At 34.1% G+C, this 24,231-nt stretch overlaps 3 protein-coding genes across 6 annotated transcripts; 2 read left to right on the forward strand and 1 right to left on the reverse strand.

Moving 5' to 3' along the window:
- The first annotated feature begins 357 nt into the window (after window positions 1-357).
- Window positions 358-10,600, forward strand: LOC110618775 (putative disease resistance RPP13-like protein 1). 4 transcript variants are annotated; one of them, XM_021762013.2, is made up of 5 exons: window positions 358-4,808; window positions 4,901-4,966; window positions 9,311-9,605; window positions 9,726-9,889; window positions 9,974-10,600. In XM_021762013.2, the coding sequence occupies exon 1, from the start codon at window positions 365-367 to the stop codon at window positions 4,736-4,738; it is 4,374 nt and encodes a 1,457-aa protein (XP_021617705.1). In that variant the 5' UTR covers window positions 358-364; the 3' UTR covers window positions 4,739-4,808; window positions 4,901-4,966; window positions 9,311-9,605; window positions 9,726-9,889; window positions 9,974-10,600. The 4 variants fall into 4 exon arrangements, with proteins under 4 accessions (XP_021617705.1, XP_021617703.1, XP_021617706.1 ...); XM_021762011.2 differs by having other exon boundaries at window positions 9,726-10,600; XM_021762014.2 differs by lacking the exon at window positions 9,311-9,605 and having other exon boundaries at window positions 9,726-10,600.
- A 7,261-nt stretch (window positions 10,601-17,861) lies between these two features.
- LOC110618781 (UPF0496 protein 4) lies at window positions 17,862-19,126 on the forward strand. Its single transcript, XM_021762024.2, has one exon. It carries the CDS (start codon window positions 18,041-18,043, stop codon window positions 18,968-18,970), a length of 930 nt encoding a protein of 309 aa, XP_021617716.1. The 5' UTR covers window positions 17,862-18,040; the 3' UTR covers window positions 18,971-19,126.
- Window positions 19,127-19,155: 29 nt separating this feature from the next.
- On the reverse strand, window positions 19,156-24,231 carry LOC110618782 (agamous-like MADS-box protein AGL15). The gene is made up of 8 exons (XM_021762025.2): window positions 23,728-24,231; window positions 22,441-22,516; window positions 21,354-21,418; window positions 21,155-21,254; window positions 20,976-21,017; window positions 20,309-20,350; window positions 20,051-20,223; window positions 19,156-19,534 (listed from the first exon to the last, which is right to left on the reverse strand). Exons 1-8 carry the CDS (start codon window positions 23,907-23,909, stop codon window positions 19,447-19,449), a joined length of 768 nt encoding a protein of 255 aa, XP_021617717.1. The 5' UTR covers window positions 23,910-24,231; the 3' UTR covers window positions 19,156-19,446.

Here is a 24,231-nt window from a genome sequence, read left to right on the forward strand (position 1 = left end):
CTTCTCTTTTTTCTTTTTTTTTTCTTCTTCTACTCCTTTTTCATTGTCATTTTCTTTTGTTTTTTCTTCTTTATTAAGGTGGAGAAAGAAAAATTATTTTATTGATGAAAAAAATAAAAAAATATTTTAATAGATATAAGAAAATATAAAAATATTTTAATAAATATTAAAAAAATAAAAATATTTTAATAAATTTTTAAAAATATAAAAACTGATTTATTAATAATAATAATATTTAAAAATTAAATAAAAAATTTTATTTGTGAATAAAATTAAATTTTAAATACGATGACAAAAAAAAAATTAACACGTTTTAATAAATTTTGATTTGTTAATATATAATAGCCACACAACATTAAAAAGCATGAGCTTCCTTTACATTGTCGATTGGTTTCCCGAAAAGGACAATATCGTAGAAGCGACGCGAAGAAACCACTTGATGGCGGATATGATCGTCTCCGCCGCAATCGACTGTGTGATCAACAAATTGACCTCTTCGGACCTTGTACAGTCCGCCGGTGCAGCCAAGCTCCAACCGGAACTGGAGAAAATGGAGAAAACGCTTACGAAAGTAAAGGCGGTGCTTGCAGATGCTGAAGAAAAGCAAATTAGTAACCGTCTCGTTAAGATTTGGCTTAGAGAGCTTCGAGATTTGGCTTACGATGCGGAAGATATCCTCGACGAGTTTTATTTCGAGGTTTTGCACCGGAAACAACAAGTTGAGCAGCGACGGGAGGAGGGGAGCTCAAGTAAGGTGTGGAGTGTTATGCTCAAATTTTTGGATCATTTGAATCCTCATCGTGTCGTTTTTAATATGAAAATGAAGTCTGAGATTGAGACTATGAACGCTAAATTTCAAGAAGTTATTGAGAAAAAGAATAGTTTACAACTGAGAGAGAATGGTGGCGATTATACAAGTAGTGAACCGTTGAAAAGATTACCCACTAGTTCTTTAGTAGATGAACGTGTAGTGTGTGGTAGGGCAGAGGAAAAGGAGAAGATTATTGAATTGGTACTGAGCGGGGAAGGTTGTGATGATAGGGTATGTGTGATTCCTATAGTTGGCATGGGCGGAGTTGGCAAGACCACTCTTGCTCAGATTGTCTACAATGATAGCAAAGTAGTTGATTGGTTTGATTTAAAAGTTTGGTGTTGCGTTTCTGAGGATTTTGATGTTGTTAGGGTGACAAAAACGATTCTGGAGGCAATAACCATGAAGGATTTCAATCTAAAGGATTTAAATTTGCTTCAAGTGGCATTGAGGGAACAATTGATGGGGAAGAGGTATCTGATTGTTTTAGACGATGTTTGGAGTGAGAAGTATGAGGATTGGATTGTACTTCGTCAGCCTTTCCAAGTGGGATCTCCAGGGAGTAAAATTATTGTTACTACTCGTAATCATCGTGTTGCAGCAATTATGGGTACCGTTGAAGGTCAATTTTTGGAGGAGTTATCATTTGACAATTGTATGTCTTTGTTTGCATTGCATGCATTAGGAAGAAGAAACTTTGACGGTCACTTAAATCTAAAAGACATCGGTGAGAAGATAGTTCGGAAGTGTGGAGGGCTGCCATTGGCTGTAAAAACACTTGGGAGTTTGTTGCACATGAACCCTGATCAGGATGAATGGGAAAGTGTATTGAATAGCAAGATTTGGTGTTTGTCAGAAGACAAGAGTGGCATTCTTCCAGCCTTGAGATTGAGCTACTATTATCTTCCTTCCTATTTGAAGCCGTTATTTGCATTTTGCTCAATATTTCCGAAGAACTATGAGTTCTATCAGGATGACTTGGTTTTGTTATGGATGGCTGAGGGTTTTCTGCCTGAAGTAAGAGGAAAGAAGCAGATGGAAGAGTTAGACTCTTATTTTAATGAACTAGTATCAAGGTCACTTTTTCAAAGGTCAAGCATTGAGAACTCGCAGTTTATGATGCATGACCTTGTCAATGATCTGGCTCAAACAGTTGCTGGAGAAATATGTATAAATTTAAATGATAAGTTTGAAGGTAACAAGCTACATCAAATTGTTGACAATGCTCGCCACTTCTCATTCACTCGTCGTGCATATGAAGTGTGGAACAGATTTGAAGTCTTAGGTGAAGTTAACCATTTAAGAACTTTCGTTGCCTTCCCAATTCATACATTCCCTTGGGCATGTTGCTACCTGAGCAAGAAAGTCTTAGATGACTTGCTGCCAAAATTAAGATGCTTAAGAGTTCTATCAATGAGTGGTTATCACATAAGCAAGCTGCCAGATTCGATCTCTAGCTTAAAGCATTTACGGTATCTCAATATGTCTTGCACCGGAATTAAATGGTTACCTGAATCTCTGTGCACTCTCTTGTACCTAGAAACACTTTTATTGCATGGCTGCAGAGAACTTATTAAGTTGCCACAAGGCATTGGAAATTTGATCAACCTTTGTCATCTAGATATTACCAATACTCCCAATTTAATTGAGGTGCCTTTGCAGATAGGTAATTTGACTAATCTTCAGACATTGTCTAAGTTTATTTTGGGGGAAGAGTGTGGCTACAGGATTAGTGAATTAAAAGAACTAAAGCTTCTTCAGGGGAAACTTCACATTATGGGATTGGATAATGTGGCAGATGTTCAACATGCATTTGATGCTAATTTAGGAAAAAAGCACAAACTTTTTGAGTTAGGGTTGGAATGGAGCTGCAACTTTCATGATCTTCGGAATAAGGAATGTGAAATGCAAGTTCTTAATTTGCTAAAACCTTGCACAAGTCTTAGGGAGCTCAGCATTTTGTTCTATGGAGGTACAAAATTCCCCTTGTGGATAGGGGATCCTTCATTTACTAAATTAGTTCAACTAAAACTGTCTTGTTGTAGGCATTGCACTTCATTACCATCTCTTGGTAAACTACCTTTACTTAGGAATCTGTGTATAGAAGGCATGGATGCAGTAACAACTGTTGATTTTGACTTTTATGGAGATGGTTCCCCTTTGGCTAAACCTTTTCCATTTTTAGAGACATTGAAATTTGAAGATATGTGGGAATGGGAATTGTGGTTGTCCTCTAATGGAAATAATGAAGAGGCAGACAATGTATTTCCTCATCTCTTAGAACTTACTTTATTGAATTGTCCCAAGTTAACTGGGAAACTACCTAAACGCATTTGTTCACTTGTAAAGCTCACAATATGCAACTGCCCAATATTGGAAAATTCACTCATTAGCCTTCCATCCCTTAATGAGCTGAAGTTAGAAGAGTGCAGTCAGGTGGTACTAAAACACATTGTTGACTATGCTTCCTTGACAACACTGAGGATCAGAAGCATGGCAGATATTTCTTGTTTGCAGGACATATTTGTGCAGTCAATGGGGGTACTTAAAGTTCTGGTGATTTCTAATTGCACAAAACTAACGTTTCTGTGGAATCAGACAACTGGATTAGAAAATTTGTTCGGTCTTGAATGCATTATAGTTAAGGATTGTCCTCAACTTTTGTCATTAACTGAGAATGCCCTTGATGGGTCGTATAGTTGTTCACAGTTGGAATTATCATTCTGCAACAATCAGGAGCAACTTCCATGTGGGCTGCATCGCCTCCAGTCTCTCAAGGATTTGTATGTGGAATCTTGTCCGAAACTTGCATCTTTTCAAGAAGCAGGAGTCTTGTCCACACTAAGATGTCTTGTGATAAAGAATTGTCAATCTCTGATGTCCCTGCCTGATGGTATGATGAGGTTTAGTTGCAGAACTAATATGTGTCTTCTTGAAGAATTGGAGATTGAAGAGTGTCCTTTGCTTGAACGCTTCCCAATAGGTGAGTTACCCATGACGCTGAAAGTGTTGAAAATCAGATACTGTGCAAAACTCCAGTCTCTGCCTGAGGGATTAATACACGGGGATAACATGTCTCATCTGGAACACTTGGAGATCATTGGTTGTCCATCTTTAACATGCTCTCCATCAGGAAAGTTACCTTTTCGACTTAAAACAATTAAGATTTCGGACTGCTCACCATTGGAACCACTTCCAAAGAGGATGCTGCACGACAATGCATTAATTGAATACAATAATATTTGTACCATTCTGAAAAACTTGCCAGAGTGCCTTAACAGCCTCTTCTTTCTTACTGAATTATACATAAGTAATTGCTCTGGTCTTAGGTCATTTCCTGAAGTGGGCCTGTCCCTCCCCAACCTCAGGTCATTGAATATCTATGACTGTTTTAATCTGAAAACTCTTCCTGGTGAGATGCAAAGTCTAATATCACTTCAAGAACTAGCAGTATGCAACTGTCCATGTCTTGTGTCCTTTCCCCAAGGGGATTTGCTTCCAAACATAACGTCCCTTGAAATTTGGGATTGTGGAAGTTTTGAACTGTTAATGTCAGAGTGGAACTTCCACAGTCTATCCTGTCTTAGAGATTTAAGCATTGCTACTGGATGCTTTAAAAGAATAGTTACCTTTCCAAATGAGAAGTTTCTGCTTCCTACATCTTTAATATCTATTTATATTGGGGGACTCCCAAATCTGGAATCCTTATCCACGCAGCTTCAAAGTCTCACATGTATAGAAGAGCTAGAGATTGTTGATTGTCCTAAGCTTCAGTCATTACCAAGGGAAGGCATGCCTTCCACACTTGGAAGATTCAGCATTAGGGACTGTCCACTTCTAAAACAGAAGTGCATACCAAAGTCAGGCATATGCTGGCCCATGATAGTACACATCCCATGCATGGAGATGGATGGCGAAGACATATGAGCTGATTTTAGCAGGTCACTTTATGCAATTTTTGGGATAAGTGCAAGTTGAGATCTGTCTTTCCATTTGGGTACGACTAATCTTGATGAGAACAATTCTCAATAACTGAATACTTTGTCTTCTTATATTTTTGTCATTTGTTTAAATTTCCTGGTGTAACAGAGGATTGAAGAAAACAAGAAACGGAAAAGATCTGAATTATTGCAGCTGTCAGTGCAACAAACTAACGTGAGTATGTTCTGTTGCTTTTTATTTTCGTTTTATGGAAATGGAACAAGGTGTCAATACCATAGTTCTAGTATGCTTGTCCTGGAAAGTTTTGCAAGAGTATTTTATTTATTCAGTATACATACTTGGATTAATATTAACTGGTCCATTGGAACTATTTTACTTTTGAACTAGTGTCCTTTCCATATCCTGTTTATGGAATAATCTATATGGAAGCCCTTGAACTTTCCATTGACCTCTCTATCTTATATTGACCTATCGAGTCCCTTGACTTTTATTAAGCATTTCAGTTAGGACATGTCAACAATGCACGTCCAAATACATGCCAAGAGAAAAAAAAGGAAAATGATAAGGTAGAAAGAGTACTCGTCCTATCCTTACCTTATTATTGCTGACTCCATCCAGTGTTAAAAGGAAAATAAAAGAAAAGAATCAAATTGAAGAGAATGAACTTGAAGCAATTAACCTCCACGTTTGAAAAAAAAAAAAAAAACTATATATCAATATACTCAATCCCTACTATATTCCCCATCTTCCATTTCGTGTTTTCATTATCTATAAAGAAATTAAATGAAAAATCATACTATTGAAAAAAATTATTATTCAAAAAAAGAAAAAAAAAAACAACAAATGACAAATAACTAAAGGAAAGGCAGTTTCGACAAAAAAGAAAAAAGAAGCAAAGTAAGTGATGTCATCAATGAAATAAACATAATACTAATAAACAGAAACCTTCACCATAAAATATCATCCTTTACCTGTTTCTTCAATGCCTCTTCAAAAGTAATGACAATAATAGCAACTAAGTATTAATTCCAAACTAATTGGGGAGGTTATACAGATTCCTTTTTTTTTCTATTTAGCTTTGTTTGGACAATTCAGCATTGTATTTTACAAGTTGAAATTCTTTTAGCACTTTGTTCATGTCATTTTGGATGTCACCCTTTTACTTCTCACTTCTTTCGCTATTGACTTACAAGTTGATGAATGCTACCAAACCATTTTAATCATCACACTCTCAAAAGTGAAAAGGCAACAAATTTTTAAGTTGAAAGCATGAATTATTGTCATGGCTGCAAAAGCGGTCATGGTTGTGTAATGGAAACTTCTATTCTTTGATACTCCTACTCTTTATTTTGCCATGTCGTACATGTGTCAACAAGACACTTCATAGGAAACAGTATGGAATATGTGTCCAACACATATTCATGCATTCAGACACTTGAGTGACATATTCATGCATAATTAATAGCTCATTCTTTTCCCTCAAGATGAAGACATGTATTTAGATAAAAGTAGTCATTTAGTTGAATTTTGGATGATGTTTTTGGTCGTAGTTGATCATCTATTTAGACTATCATTATTACTAAATAATTTTATATTTTTTGTTCTAGTTTATTTTATACAACACAAATATCCAAGCACTCATGTCTAAACTTAGATCTATATACCCGTATTTTCTATTCAGAAAGTTGACAAGTCACACATAGGTGTTCACCCATATCTAAGTCCAAGTAACATGGCCTCTATTTAATGTATATCGAAAAAGTAAATTCATTAGTTCCAACATGAATTTTTTTTTTAATGGAACAATATGAATGGAGGATGTAATGATGAAAAGAGTAAGTAAAATTGGTTGCTTTAATTAAAAATAACTTTTAATAATAAATATGGTTCCATCTTGAAATAAAATGAATAAAAAAATAAAGAGAAGGTAGGTTGGGTTCATGGGTCAAATTTTGGCACCCTCAATCAGCACCAATCAGCTAGTTGTTGAAGCTGGTAGGCGTGCCCAAAGGTGGAAGGCTATGTGTGGCTGGTTCTAGCCTTCTAGGGATTTTGGCAATCGGTGGGAGTAGTTTTCTGTAGGTTTGTTTCTCAGTCAATCTCTCTCCCTTACTGTTTTCCCATTGATCTACCGTCATTGATGTTGATTAGGGGTATGCAATTGGTTAGTTTGGGTCCAAGTCTAACCAAAATAACTGAAAAACTGAAATGAAAATCTTTAGTTCAGTTTGTCATTTTTACGAAGCCACAATTATAGAGTTCAAACACTCAGATTAGCCAAGACTAGTTCAATGTCCAGTCCTTGATCATTAACAATATCAGTGTACTACAACAACAAATATTAGAAAAATCAACAAATTCATATACCTATATATTAAAGGTCTTAATTTCATCAACACTATCAATATACAAGAAGTCAGTGAGGCAAGATGGTTTGGCTTTTCCAGAAGATGTAAGAAGTAAGAATCGGAGACCCAAAACAACACAACGCCAAGCCTTAGAGGAGAAGTTACTGATATTGTTGATGCCTTAATAGAGAATCATGGACCCAAAACAACAAACAGACTAGCCCATAACAATGGAGCATGAGAATTAGACAAGGAGAAGTTGTCTTTCTCTCCACGACTTGGGTCATGGTGCCATGACAGAGGATGAAGCACTGCAAGGACAGAGGAACTAAACGACGATTTTGGTTCTTCGTTTCAAAGGCGATCTAAGTATATGGGTCTTTGAGAAGTAGAAACCAGAAAAGTGAAAGTTTTCGTCTGCATGACAGTTATTGGAGAAGAAATAAACCGATAAAGGGGAGGAAGGATTCAGCTGTGGGTGAATAGGAAGCTGGGGGTAGAAAAGAAAACAGCTGCTGCTGCTGCCTCCTATTGCTTGTAATTTATATGGTAATATGGCTGCTACTTTTTGTTATTCAAGCCAAAAAAAGATTTGATGTTTGCTGGCGATAATGTTAGCCCCAAAATTGTAAATTTAACTGCCATATTAGTTAGCTGTTGTACTGAACAATGAAGTAACATGGCATCTTACCTTACAGTTAGCAGGGGAAAACACACCAAAGGAGGATGCTGGCCTCCTGCAACGCAATCACAATTACAATAATACTCCAGATCCTTTTTTTTCCTGATTATTTTTCTGATATCTTCTTTTCTTGTTGCTGAGGGCAAGAGAGGAGACAGAGAGGGAAGGGGGCCAACAAGCAGATGGAAATCTATAGATGCACAAGGCAATCAGATCCTCTGAGAGTGCGATTTGAATTAGTTTTAGGTGTTTGGTTCATTGGTTTAAATGAGAATGATGATTTTTTTCATTGATAACATGTTAATTTGAAATGGATTGAAGAGAAAATGTTATAAAAGGATTGCAAGAAGACTTGTAGTCAGCTGGGTTGACCTGTAGTCAGCTTACAAGAAGACTATTTTACCCTTTAGCTTGGAGAGAAAGAAATAATGCCTCATCTGCAGTTTATTCCAGCTAATTTTTTTTATTATGCATTAGTTAGTGTACATGTCATGCACGCATGCTGACATGTTAAAACAGAATTGAATTGGATTGAAAGTAAAAAAGTCAGGGGACTTAATAGGGCAATATAGAAGTATTAAGGCTTAACAGGCTCCATTTTTTCTGAATGTTTGGGGGTTTTTATATGGTTTATTCCTTCGTTTAGCATATGAATCATGGTTTTAAATAACGGCCGTTATATAACGTAACGGCCGTTATGTAACGGGTTTTGGGGGACCGTTACCCGTTATCCCGTTATATAACGGTCCCTCCTGATTTGCAGGCGTAACGGCCGTTACGGCCATTACGTTACCGACCGTTACATAATGGTAGCGGCCGTTACCAATAATTAAAATTTTTTTATATCCTTTATCTTTTGCTCCCTATTCTCATTTTCACTACACTTTTCAGCAGCTTCAAAGACTATTTTTTAAGTTTTCTCTTCCTTTCTCTTTCAAATTTCAATTTTCCCTACATATTTCTCATATAAACTTAGATATATTATAAACTATTCTATTTCCAAACTTATTTCTTCTAAAAAGTTAGTTAAATTTTATCTATTTTAGTTTTTAATTGTTGTTTTTGATTTTTTTTTTTTTATAAGTTTTTGCGGATTAAAGTGTTAGTTTTAAGTTAAAATTGTACTTTGAGCTATTAGTTTACTCGATCTATAAAAATTATGTTGATTTTTCTTATTTTAAACTATATGATGTTTAACTTAAGTTAAATAATCTATATTTTATATATTTATGTTTATTATGCATTTGTATATATTGTTCTAAATTAAATCTAATTAATATCATTTTATTTATGAACTTTGCAAATTTTTTTAAAAAATTTGCGTAGCGCCAGGCCGTTACCGCAACCCGCAACCACGACTGTGAACGTGGCCGCGACCGCGATGTAAAACCACGATATGAATGTCACATAAGTAGGGTGTTTCATCTGATTGTTTAATGCCATCAACAGTATTCTCGATTTAAATTTGTCTTCTATCTGTATACCAATCCTTATTGCTCTCTTTTTTAATTTTTCCACTTCTGATAGGATTTGTGGAGAAAATGGGAAGCACCTAACACCAGGGTGGAAAGTGGAGCATGGCTTGCAAACAACATTTGTTTTATACGGTATTTGTTAAAGTGACAGCTGGACAGTGTCACTGTTATGCACAAATATAGAGGAGCCATCAATCTTGTATCCCACTACACTGTGGTCCCAGCAGAAGTCTTTTCCTTGCTTTGTATGGCTAGAGTTGGGGTTGGGCTTGTGTGAGAAAAGACAATTTGGTCAAATAGAACAGTCTCCATGTGCAAGTGGGTGAATGAAATTTTTTTTACCACAGGTCGAGCCATTGTTAAAAGACTACTATATTATTGCAAGTGTAATAAACCTTCTTATTTTTCATTGCTCAAGTCTCTATCTGAAAGAGCCATGAATTGACATATTGTCTTATATCTGACAGGCAAATCCATGTGATGGACTATTCTCAAAAGCTCCACCTCATACTTCAAGTTCTTTTGAAGAAAATATGTTATCTACAGTAATTTCTTTTTCTGCATTCCAGTGGATCTGATGATTGATGAGAAACCTCAAACTGTCTCCATTTATGTCATTAATCTCTGTCAGGTCAGAAAATTCACTACTACTATTGTTTTGGACTTGGAGCTTGTCCTGAAACATTTGGTTTGTGGCATAAATGTTGCGGTTCAGGTGTGGAAAAACACCGAGTAGATGAATGTGTTTACTGTGATTCCAAACCTGTAAGATGAGTGAATGAAGGAGAATAGTAGATCAAACTTGGCTTCAGTATCTGGTAATGGAGTAATCTTGTTAGTTGTTAAATCTGCTGTTATTATGCTTGTGGACAGTGATACCTAGGATGGACTGGCATCACAAATGAAGGTCCGAACCACCTGGACCTTCATTGTTTAGCTACATATCTTGCTAGCTTGGCCAGGTGGTCCAAGAATTCAAAAGAACTAACCAGGGCACGACACACAATCCATCGCATGAGAATGTTTTACTAGCTCATCTGTGTATGTTTGAAGTACTGGCCATCATGATTGCTCTTTTAAGGGGTGTTGGTGAAAAAAATAATTAGCAAAGGGTTCATTACCTAAGAGTAGTGTTTTTTTTTTTTTTTTTTTTTTTTAAATATATCAAGACGCAATGTCACTGGACCCCGCTGGCACAATGACACTAAATCTATGTTTGGATATGTAGAAAATAGGAGGGATGGAAAATAACTATGGAAAACAATGAATATTTTCCCTTTTCTTTATTTGGAAAGAGAGGAGAGGAGAGGACAAAATAAATGAGTGTGCTTTTTGTTTTAAATTTACATTTATATTCCTATATATATAAATAATAAAAAGAATAAAAAAAGGGTGTAATGGTAAATTTATACTCATAACATTATTTTCCTTTTGTCTTATCACCTCCCAAACAAAAAAAATAAATATATTTTCCTTTCCTTCCATTTTATTTTTCACTAATCTGAGGATGGAAAATAACGAAAGGAAAATAATCTTTATTTTCCCTCTTCTATTTTCCTTCCCTTCTAGAAAATTATCTTAATCAAAGTGTAAATTTCTTACTAAACAAGCTGTTCGTGACCTTGGGAACCAAATTATCGAATTACTTGACACCTATCTTTTTTTGCACGTAACTAAAAATAAAATTTCCCTCAAGTTTAATGTTGATATAAAAATAGTAGGATTCTTCCTAATATTTTATGTCACATATGTTATTAATTTGTATCCAAATTTATTTATTTTATAGAAAAACACATGTTGATGCTCAATATGGTTTTGGAAATAAATTCACTCATCAAACTGGACTTTCATATAAATAAAAAGAAAAGGGGATATTTTTACTCATGAGGGGAGAGCAAAGCTTTAGGCCCAGGAGAAATCAAGCACGAAGTCGTTAGAACTTGTCAACATTCAAAATCTCTCCAGTCCATGGGCTTCAGCTTCAAATTCTAACTTCAAAAATGAATGATTCGAGGGATCTTCGTACCTTCCTTCTTCCTAAATGGAGAATTCAGATGAAAGTTCCTTTACGTATCAAATCTTCCAGTCTAGAGTTTTAACTATTTCTCTTTTTCTTTTTTAATTAAACTGATTAAATTTATAAAATTTTCTAATTTGCAGTTAACTGAATAATTTTCTCAAGTGTTCTATTCAAGAGGGAAAAAAAGAAATGAAATTATCTTCATTCATTTGAAGCATCACATTTTCCTCGTAATTATATCATGTAATTCATAAATAATTTCATATCATTTATATTTAATATGATGTTCATTTTAGAAATTTATATATTTTAATTAATTAAAAACTAATTTAATTTATTTTTTTTCACCTTCAAAATGTCACAAAATAGAAAATTATGTATTCCTGTTTTTAAGAATATCTTTTAACAGTAAAGTTATGATGTATTTTATATTAATAATTTTTTTCATTAAAATACTAAGCTGTCAAATTATTATTTAAATCATTTTCCTTTGCTTAAGATAATAATGTTAATTACTTTATGCTGTCAGTTGTCAGAATGATGTAACTTCTTTTTTCATTTGTTAGACAAAGCTGCTGTCCATGGCCGACCAGCACTTCAAATTCAATGAATTCTTCAGAATTTTCTTTTCTTAATTTTAAATAAAAGTGACCCTAACATAATATTTCCTTATTAATAATCATTATTCATTATAACACACAAACTTCAACATCAAACCTCATAGGACTTTATGCATGTAAGCTGGCTTAATCATTATTATTATTTTTATTTTTATTTATTTATTTATGAGAATAAGAGGGATAAATTCTTAATCTTAAGAAAAATATCAAATATCTCCGAATTGAGGGATTTGAAATTCTAGACAAATCATGCTCTTACAGAGTGAGTTTATGTGTGCTTGATCATGTATTCCTCCGGATCTAAAAGAAGCTGCCGATCAGATTCGAGCAAAAGCAGGGGGTTGAGGATGGGGATATTTGCCCTGCAATATGTGTATCACAATCAGATTATTGCATTCAATAATCATTTTAGAGCATTCACGGCTTTAATTCGATAGTAAATATATACAGTTAAAAAATTTTAGATTCAATATTCTAATTTCACATTTTATTTTTTAAAAAAATTATTTAAAAATTTTTTTTTTATTAATATAGGATGTATTACATTTAATAATATCCATTTGATTATATAGAAAGGTATAAAAATTATTTTAAAAAATTAAATTAAATTAAATTAAATTAAATTAAATCAAATCAGATTAAAATTAAATCCAACGAAATGAAAAAACTTTAAAAAAAAAATCAAAATACAAATAAATACTACCAAACACATCGTGAGCTTATAGATCCATTTCCAATACAGCTCCCTCCATCAGATAACAAAGAACTATATAAGTAGCTAACGATGAAATCAACAGAGAAGTAACATCAACACATAAGAAAGTAAAAAAATCTTAATATATAAACACAAACAGCCATAAAAATAACATCCACACTTCGATCCACAACAACGGGTTAGGTTGCAAGATGTTGGAGAAACACAACTGTTGAGTTGCTGCAACCGCCTAAAGATAGGCAAAGTGAGCCCATTTAAGATTATGGTATTAGTTTACCTTTTAAAAACATAAGTTTATATATATAGAGAGAGAGGGGAGGGATGACCCCTTAACCATAGACGTAATTTAACGAGAATAAGAAAGATCCTGCAAATCAGTCTGTATTAATTTTGCAACAGTCTTAAGTGGACTCAAAAATTATCTCAATCCACCAAAGGTTTACGTCACCGTTAGATTACCTAGCCCATCCGCAACGCAATTTACTTGTCTATAAACATGACTAAACTTCACCTCTCAATTGAGGCATAACAGCCGACGATATTAATACAAAATATTAGTATGGCGCAAGTTTTTATCTATATTAGCTTCCATTAGATCAATACTAGTTTTAGAATCTATTTCTACTATTAACCATTTGATCCTCATATTCCATGCTATCTGGTGACCGAATAAAATAGCATGCAGCTCCGCATTCATTGAAGAATAAACACCCATACGAATGTAATACCCTTCAACCATACTCCACAACAGTTGCGCAGGACCCCTTACCTCCCCTTCGTAGGTTCTCTTTAGCCGCCCCATCTATATTTAGTTTAACCCAATCAAGTAAGAGAGGTTGCCAAGCAATGTTTACCACCATTGAGTAGGGTTTAGAGCCCTATTACTATGTGAACACCAAGCTCAGAGATCTATGCTAATTGCAACTTCAAACAATCGATTTGTTGGCTTAATAAATGGTGAATGCCACAAAATACAGCTTCATTCCTCCATTTTCATATCCACCACAAACCTAAAAATAGAACTTGCACAGAAGATGAGTCAGAATATACTCCACATTCAAAATCATGTAATCGAGAGAACCAAATAATAATATCCATAGATAAGAAAAGACAAAGAGAGTCAAGCCTCCAAATGCGAGACCAAAGTTGTTAAGCCCTCGAACAATCTCGATAAATGTGGAAAATATCTTCTACTATTAGCCCATAGAAGGTATAACTCCCATCTTGTAAAAAATCCTGCTTCCATCTTTCTATATTGGTCATAAGTTTCCCATAAATTAAAATCCAAACGAAACACCAAATACCTTGAGAAGCCGACTCTCCAAATCATTTTCGACACCGAATTGAAATTGGAGGAGGAAGCATCAAACAACAAGTCATATGCTATACGGTAAATTGACCATTACGCGTGAGCTTCTATATAGTTTGATCCATAGCACAGACATCACCAATTTACATCCCTCATCAGATAGATAACAGCTTGTTCATAAGAACTTGGAAATGACTTAATTAAAAAAGTCCCGAAGAGGCCCATTCCCAATATAGGTATCGCTCCAGAAGGATGTACTCGTGCCATTACCTACAGCCGTACATAGACCTTTTTGCAATAATGGAGAGCTATTAACAATACCCTTCCAAACAAAAGAGCTAGTAGGCTTAGAGACAAACACCTCCAAATTTGACGTGAGTGAAAATACTTACCTTTTAGCACTTGTACGCATAATGCACAATCTTTTTTCGAAATCCTCCATCCCAATTTAGCTAGAAATGCCGAATTCATTAATCGATATGATTTTAACCCTAAACCATCCCGGTTTATTGGTAAGCAAAGCTGACTCCAATTCACAAGATGCACTTTTTGGCCATCATGTATATCTCCCGAAATAAAACTCCTAATCGTTTTAATTCATCACACACAGCTTTTAGAATATAAATTGATTGTATCAAATGGTTAGGAAGCACCAAAAGGATAGATTTGGCTAATGTTACCTGACTAACAAAAGAAAACATTCTTATTTTCTAGCCTGCTCAATGATTGTCCATTTTTGCTAATATATAGATCATCAAAATGATGCCTATTTTCCCATCCCTGTACTATTGAAACTCCTAAATATTTGCAAACTCCTAGATATTTGCCAACAAATTCAGCTTCTGATATTCACCAACAGAGCAAATAGCTTGTTTTTTAACATCATCCACATTAGCTTAAAATTTTTTTTTGATTTTTGAAGATTTACTTTGTCTTGAAGCAAGTCCAAAAACTTTCAAATAGTCCTTAATTATCACCATTTGTTGAACAGAGACCTCTTCAAACAATAAAAGATTGTTAGCAAAGAATTAAAAAAGAGAGCGGGACCATGTTGGCTTATTTTGATCGGACACCATTTGCCGGAATCAATAACTCTATTAATCAAGTGGCTCAACAACTCCATAGCTAAAACAAATAAATAAGGTGATAAGGATCCCTTAACGAACCCCACAGATAGGAGAGAATTGTTCTGACATTTGATTATCTCAACAATCTCGCATATAACATGGCCTGAGAAATATTTCAATAACAGAAATTCAATTTTTTAAAAATTGAGTCTGAGCAAGTGTTTCTATCAAAAAGTCTCATTTAGCCTATTATAAGCTTTTTATGTTGATAAATGTGTTGCACCATTCTCAAAACTCAAGTAATTGGAAGGCTCTTGAGACATCTGTCTGATTTTATTCCAATGTTTAGTTGGCTTATCTAAAGCAGCCTTTGATTGAATTGTAATGAAAGAAAATGTCTTATATTCATATGCTACATGTTACAGTTATTTCATAAATAAAAATGGTTGATGATGAAAGATTAACATTGAAACAATGTCCATATGATTCTTTCCTTTTACAACCATAATGTTTTAAAAATATAAGTTCAAAAAATAGTTCAATTTAAATTTAATTTTTGAATTAATTATTTATTGTAGAAAAACGAGAGTAAATCTGGTAATTGGCAAGGAGAATTCTAGAAAATGATCACTGTATTAGTCGTCTCTAAAAAAGCAGAACAATATTTACCTACAAATTATTTTGAATCAGAATCGGGCCGATCAAAAGTAAATTTTAAAATTGATTAAATTTTAATTTATAAAATATTTTAGATTATTACTAAACTAAGTTCAATTTAATTTAATTTTCATCCAAATAAACTTTTGCTTTTTAAAATAAAAACTTCAATAAGCTACTTGATTTATTAAAAAAATGAATTAAAGTTAATCAAAATCGAAAATAGCTTACATATAAATAATACATTGCGTTTATGTATATATATAGTGGAAGGCTGGAATGCCAACAAATTTCTATTATTGAATTCACCCGATTCGTGAAAGGACAAAAAAAGTAAGCATTTGATCGGTTCAATTTAAAATTTGATAACCGTTGGATTTCACCATCCAGATTTGAGATCTGGCCCATGACGACAGTCCTTTACCTTACCTGAAAGCCTTTAAGCCTCCGAATGAAACAGGTCCAGCCCGCTCAGCCTTAAGATCGGACTCCCTCTAAGCCTTTCAATTAGGTCGGCCCAGTCCATTCGGTCCTAAGATCAGACCTCCCTTGGGTTTCAGTCCTAATCTCACCTTCCAGCCCAGTCCAGAGGAAAAGAGGTAGCCAACCTCCTAGTGGGTCCATCCGCATGCGTGCTAGGGAGAATTAAATGGCCGTTACATATGAAACAGATATCTGATATTCTCATACGTCCGTATCCGTATGGCAGATATAGGTGGCCATGACAGTGAGGCCGTTACACGTCATTGACAGACAAAAAAAAAAAAAAAGGAGAAGCATATCTCATATTATCAAAATCAAACCAAATTAAATAAACTGAAAATTAAATTTTGATATTTATGAAAATCGAAAGGAATCAATTTTAGTTAAAAATCAAAAGGAATCAATTTTAGTTAAAAATTAAATCGAATTGAATCGATCTGATTTGATTTAATTTAATTCGATTTAAATTTTTTAATTTTTATACTTTATTTTTAATATTTTAAAATTTAATTAAAATATTTTAACTTTAATATGATCTATACTCTTAATATTATTAAAAATAATATATTATTATTACTAATCGATTCGATTTGAATTTTTAATTTTTTTAATTAAAATTAAATTAAACTGAAATAATCATAAATTTTAAAATTAAAAATTATATCAAATCAAAATAAAAAAAAATTAAATTAAAATTTTAAATTAATTCAATTCAATTGATTTTTCAATTTAAACTAAATTCTAATCACCTCAGAATAACTTTCAACAAATTAACATCACCCTATTTTATGTAGAATATTAATTTTACAAATAATATATAATAATAATAAATTTGAATTTTTAACTTCAAAGTCCACATAATTAATTAAATTTTGGAAAGTACTTGTTGACTGAATTTCTAAAAACCTATTTAGAAAATGGTTATCTAGAAAGTTCATTTTCAAAAAAATCCCTAATTATATTATGTAAATTAATTGCTTCCATTCCAATGCAAACTGTGGACCAGAAATCAGTGGGCAGAAAGGACCAGAACCAAAAAAAAGCTTAAAAAGTCGGTTATGGGCAATTATAGATTGTGTTCTGAGTCCCCAATTTGAAGCTTCTTGAAGTTTCCTAAACCCTCAAATAATTGATTTTTCCCTATTTTATACTATTTGACTTTTGAAAATAAATAAAAATCCAAGAAATGGACTCCTCAAATAAATTCAAAAAAAACTTTTTATTTTATCTAATTTAAAAAAATCATTAAAATATTATATTTAATTTTAATACATTCCCACATGTGTTCATTTTTTAAAATTATAATTGATAAATATTATTAAATAAGGAGATTTATTGCCATTATTAACAAATCAATCCCTATATTTTTAGAAATCTATTAAAAGGTTCTTATTTTTTCTCCCCGTCAACGAAATACTGAATTTAACTTGTTAATAATAATAATACTCAGAAACTAAATTATAAATCTCCCTATTAAATAAAATTATATATATTCTAATCTTGTAAATAATTTCGATACTAATGAGTTAAAATTTATTGATTACGTAGAATTATTTATTAGATTTATATGAAAGATTCTCCTTCCTTGTGTCTTCCTTCCCCTTCCTATCTTGCTTGCAAAGTACCCAAGTAAACAAGGTTGTCCTAAAACGTGTGGCTTCATCCATCCTGCGGACCTTTTCATTTGAACCACTTGACTGACATAACGTGTTTAAATAAATAAAAGTTAAGAGGATAAGCACATTTGACCGTATGTGCCGCCATTTGCCACCTGCAAAACATGGTTTTTGTTTCGGTTTTGGTTTTGGATTCTCTGACTTGTGTATAAAAATCCAATCTTGCATCAAACCCATCAAGAAATCTTCATCGACAACCTAACTTTCAAATCTCTGTTTTTGTATTGAGTTCTCAATGGTACTCTTAGTTCAAAGGCTTAGCAAATTATACTCTAAGCTGGAGAATCACCACAACCACCATCAGCCTGAAGCCTTATCAGCTGCTTTACAGGCTTTTCGATCTGATGTTTCGAGTTCTATAACCCAGTTGTTATTGAATTCGAACTCTGGATTTGAAACCCTCTCCCTGGAATGGATTCACAAGTGTTTTCAGATCCTACCCATGATCAACAAAGCTTTTGCAAAGCTAGTTGTGGAGATCGACTACCATGTCAGCAAATGGAAGGTAAAAACCATGGAAGTGTATCTTAACTATAGTTTACACTTGCTGGATCTTCTCATCTCGTTTAGCTCTGCTCTTTCTCATCTGGGTCAAGCTCGTCTTTCTTTATCTCATGCTCTCAGTCTCGTTGAGAGTTCACCGTCTAAGGCGGTGGAGCGGCTGAAGACGATTGAGTTCAAAAGTATTATAAAAGATATCAAAGATCAAGAAAACAAGGAAGATGAGCCGAAAGAAAGATCTTGCTCAGACAAAGAATGGGTTGTTCTTCAAGCTTTGATGGAATTAAGGAGCATAGGATTCTGGGTCTGTAGTATTGTGTCGGTTGGTTTATCTGGAGATGATAGGGCGTACTTGGAGATGAAAAAATCTGCTGGGGCATTTTCTAACCCTGCTTTGATAAATTTGGATTCAATTATCAGTAGGGTTATAATGGAGAAAGGATGTGTGCTGAAGGAGAATAGAGAGCTGAAAGATTCAGCTGATTGTGTTGCAGAAGCCATAGCAGGCGAAAAAAGCAGCGATGCAGCAGAAGAGATGCAAAAAAAATTGGAAGAGTTTGAGAAGCTGCTGGATAACTTAGGCAAGGAAGTGGATTGTCTCTTTTCTGAGTTGCTGGCTGGGAGAAATGAATTGCTTGATGGTATTAGATTTCAGAAAACATAAGATCAAGATTCTAGATTTCTACTTTTTATTTGCTTTTAGACTCTCTGTATAGATTTATATACTTAAATTGTATAGTTTTTTCAAGATAGGATCATTTGTAAGAGCTGAAAAGCTCACCTTAAGAATATAAATATTTGTGAAAATTTGCCTGCGTAATGTTTCATTCACAGAAAACAAGTTAAAGATGCTTCAAAAGAACCAGATTTTTGTCTCAGGTGCATTCTATTCTGATACAGTTGAGAAATGAAAAATACACAAAAAGATCTGTAAACCCATTACTCATAATGGGTAACACACTAACTACTGCTGCTACTGCTAGTTTCCATCTGTCTCCTGAACTTTCAGTTTATCTCCTACAAATAGAAACATCTGAAACTGAAGGAACACTAACTGCTACTTTGAAGGATTGTCTTTTGTTTGTCTGAACCAACCCTTTGAAAACTGCTACAAACAACTCTACCGGTTCTATTGAAGGGTCAAAGCAACACTAGTTGGCTTCCTGAATCATTTGAATGGCTTTCTCCTTCTGGTGCCTTCCGCTTGCGGTATGCATCAGTTGGCAACCTGGGATACAGAGGCTATATGTGAGAGAGAGAGAGAGACAAAGTAATGCTGTGTCATGAGAGAAGTTGACTTTGATTAGAGTAATGAGTTTCAAATCATTTGACATTCTAGCATAACAAGGAGTAGAAAAAGATTTCATAGGAGCTTGAAATGAAACTGATGTGGAACTTAGAAACAACTCGTTTTCAAGAATTTGATGCACAATTTATTGTTGAAAAATGTTGACATTCTCATACTCGCATTAGAAACTTCAAGATTGAGTCGACATTGAAGAATTAGCAATGGTACAGACTGAAGCTGTACGCCAAGTTAGAAGATTCTCATGATATATATAACAACTTTTTAACACTGACAATCTGGGGGGAAATTATGCAACACATGAACACAAACTTTTACTTGGAAAGCCTAGTTAAGCATTATTGATATAAATACTTCAATGAAGTATTTGCAAAATTCAAAATCTCCCAAAAGTACAATAAACAATAGGCTGTGGGTAAGATAAGAACAATGGCATACCCTAAATGCAAGGTTGTATCCGAGTCTCCTTTCTCCATTGAGCAATTGCATGCTGTGTCCAGACTAGCAGAACCATTGTTTGTGAAAGAATGCTTCCTGTCTATAGAATAGTATTCCAGATAAGTTGGGACTGGGTGATCCGTTGATGGGAAGAAGCCTCGAAGCTCCTCGACCTTTAACATACAAGAAGAGAAAGAATGACACATTGCTTAAAGAAAATGCAAGAGTCAATATCTGCATCGGACAAGTGTTGCTGACCTGTCTGCGCAAAGTTTCATTCTCCAGCATCGCCTTTTGTTCCTGATAACAATAAGTTAATAACCAGTCAAAGAATTGTTCTAATTTCCTGTAAACTGATAAATTTTATCAACATAATCATATAAAAGGATCATAATCTCAGCTAATAAATAACTTTCAATATTTGCTGCACAAATATAACAATTTCTGTTACTATTATTTGGATATTTAGAATTGAAACCTCTTCCTTGTGGGAAAGGTGTCTGTCTCAACTACAACATAATTTCACTTTCACGACCAAAATTAACACAGTTTGTTGAATCCCGCATCGGATGTGAAAAGGGATAACGTGCCCATATAAGCTTGAGCTAGCTTTTAGGTGAGTTAGGCCTGATCCAAATTTAACAGGGTATCAGAGCCTCCGATCCGATGTTGGCCCTTTCATAATCCCATATCGCTTGTGAAAAGGGGTAATGTGCCCCTTATATGGGGCATGGGGCATAGGCACTCCTCCCCTTGAACTGGCTTTTAGGGGTGAGGTAGGCCTGACCCAAATTTAACACAGTTCAACTGTTCTCGTTCGTTTCACTACAATGTTCCATTATTTCAAATAAGGTTTATTGTGATGTTGATTGCTAAAGAGACTAGTTTCCAATAGAATACACATAAGAGTTAGGTTCTGAATTACCTGCAGTCTGGATTGCTCTAGTTGTTCCATCAGTAAATGCTCCTGAAAGAATAGGACTTCCATTGAGGTTCTTCATATGCAAAATTACTTAACCGCATAATGATTTAATATGCTGCTTTTGCTTCTAATGATGAAACTTGGACAAGAATAACATAAATTAACAAAAACAATGGCGAAACCTTTTTCTGTTTCACGCACAATAACCCTTCATTTAATTTCTGCTCTAGATGTTGCAACTCTTTCAAACTCAATCCAGTCAGGTCCTGGCCCAAAAGCTGCCTGTAGAAAACAGAATCATGGTTGCACATAAAAATAAGGTCTAGCATTATCAAAATTTTTTTGTTAAATGTGCAACAGCATAGTGCAGAGAACACATACAGCTCTTTTGCTTGTAGCTTAGCAATTTCCTCTTTAAGAACATCCACCTCCTTCAGCTCTTGTTTCTGAAGAGGAAACATACAGTTTGAAAATTTTGAATTTTGAGAGTAGTTGTCAACAAACCATGCAATAAAAATGATGGATAGTTCTCAAAAGTGCTAGGGGTTGAAAAGGACTAAGCAAGCAAATCATAATTTTATAAATTTTCTCCTTTTGAGTCTCCTCATTAGGACATTAGACTGAACTATATGAATTTAGTGCTTTGCAATTTGAAAAGAGCTCCCTCTAATTCTCCATATCAACATCTTTTTATTTGGAAGGAAAGAAATCCTCACATCATCCAAAATTTGGAATTGTTTTATTACTTTCCTCATCACTGTCCACAAAGTCAAGGAGTACAAATGATCAAGAACACCAAAGGTCCTTATGGAAGATGCTCTGGCTTTCCTTTCTCTGTTGTCCTGACACCCAAATGTCAGCACATCCGAGTGATGATGTTACTTATTCTAAATAATCAAACCCCTAACTCCCCCATCTCTCCACACATGGGGCCCCCCAGAATTCCAAATTTCATTGAAGTGAGAAAAATACTTGAGGACATCCCAAAATGCATAAGTGGGCAAACAAAATGTTTTTGTTATGAAGGTTTACCTTTCTTTTTTCTTATGGTGTTTTACAAACTTAGCTAAAAACCAAAGGGGCTATGCAGAGAGCAAAATCGGCACAAGTAACAGGATGAAGAACTACAATTGATGTTTCTAGGGAAATTTTGATCTACCAAATTTCTTTTTGCAGAAATCCTTAACAATTTAGTGGATAACATCAAACTGCATTGAAGAAACTTAGGAAGGGAGAAGGGGAACAATGTATCAAAAGCAAAGTTAAAACAGAGCTACTATTGATGTTAAAGGACAAATATTATTCCAAATTCTCTATGAAGAAATCCTTAACGTAGATAACATCAAGAAATAATAAAGAGAGTTAAAAGGAAACTTTTAAATTAAGTAAAAGAGAATGCAGGACATTTGCATACACAAGCTCACAAAAGAAAGGACTTTGCTAGACTAAACATAGATCAAAGAGCTACCTCTGCCTTGGATTCTTCTTTGGAAGGCTCTGAGGATTCGAGACACTTGTTGTATCTTGAAAGTGTTCTCTTCATGCTGTGAAAACAGAAATAGGAGCAAATAAGCACATGTTAGTATCCTTAAAACTCGGCACTTCCTGTCCTATTCTTGTGCAAAATCTTTAAGTAAAGGCAGATGAGAGCTAAAACATCCTTTCTATAACTATATCAAGCATTACTCAAATTTCCAGCATTGCCCGTGTTTTCTATTTGAATATGTATTAACTGGCTTCTAAACTCTCTTAGTACAGTGATTCCTTACTTCCTCACAAGAAATTAAGGATACTCAGTACAGTACTCTTATAACCCATAATCTAATCTTCTCCTATTTGCTTCTTTGAAACAATTAGAAAGAAAAAGAAAAGAAAATCATAAAGAACAGAGTGCCTATAACAATATATGTCAATCAAACAACAAGAATCAATGAGTATCATCACAGAAGAGTAAAGATGAGCACAATCCAATACACGCATCAAAGTAAAAGAAACACAAACTACACCATAGCCTGTTAAAAACACAGCTAGAATTAAGTTTGGAAAAATCCAATGAAATTCAAAACATCTTCTAGGAAAAAGTACCACCTTCAACATGCATGTAGAAGAAATGAACATAAATCAATGTAAAATTACCAATCAAAAGAGGGCTAAAACCCCACTATAGATGTCTATCACATAAACCAGAGCTACATGCAGAAAAGCAAATTAACAATAAATCCCCAAAAACAAAAACACCATGATCCTAGTCAAGTTGAAAGGAACGTCCCTGAAAGGCAACATTTAACCAATAAAGAATACCAGAGAAAGCAATTTTGAAAAGCTCGCAAATGAAATATAAAATACCCTTCAACATATCCAATAAAAAAAATTGAAAACAGTAATCAGACATTATTCATAGAGTAACAACTGAATAAACAACTAAAAAGAAGTTCATTCAGGTATAATCAGAACATAATAATAATAGAAAAAGGTCACATGCAATTATCCAGAGACTTGAAAAATAAAACTTTAAAATGAAAATTAAGAGTTTCTTGATAAATTATTGAAGTTGAGAATAAAATGACACAAAAGTCCATCCAAGCATTAACATTTACCAGAACAGCAAAGCAACCATTAATTTAGCACATGCAATCACCTAGAAAAATTTTTGAAACAACAAAAAAAAAAATCCCAAAAGACGATTCCCCCCCCCACCCCCTTGATTATTAATCTTAGAAGGAATAGCCAAATAAAAAAAAAAAACTATCCATACCCACAGGTGGAGAACTCAAAGAGCTTGCCAGTGTTGGAGAAGATAATAACAGCAACTTCAGCATCACAGAGAATAGCAAGTTCTTGAGCCTTTTTAAGCAACCCAGCTCTTCTTTTAGAGAATGTGACTTGCCTGCTATTTGCATTCTCAATCCTCTTAATCTCAATCTTCCCTCTACCCATTTTTCCCAACTGAATCAAACCCCACAAAAACTAATAAAAAGATGAAAACATATATACTCTTACAAAAAATTCAATTTTAAGTCTTTAAAACAAAGCAAAGAGCTTTCTTTCTTTCTTCCTTTCTCTAGATAGATAGAGCGAAAAGAAGAAAGCCCTTATTTGGGGTTGCTAAAAATAGAGGGATGAGAAGATAAAAGAGGGTTATGAAGAAAGAGAGAGAGAGAAAGGGAGCGTTTTTTTACACAAATGGCGAGAGATAGAGGGGCTGGAAACGGCAACTTTGCATGGCTCTGTATACTAATTAGAGGGTGCTGCATGATTC

Source organism: Manihot esculenta, chromosome 7, assembly GCF_001659605.2.
Source record: "Manihot esculenta cultivar AM560-2 chromosome 7, M.esculenta_v8, whole genome shotgun sequence".
In the NCBI taxonomy this organism is placed as follows: Eukaryota; Viridiplantae; Streptophyta; class Magnoliopsida; order Malpighiales; family Euphorbiaceae; genus Manihot; species Manihot esculenta.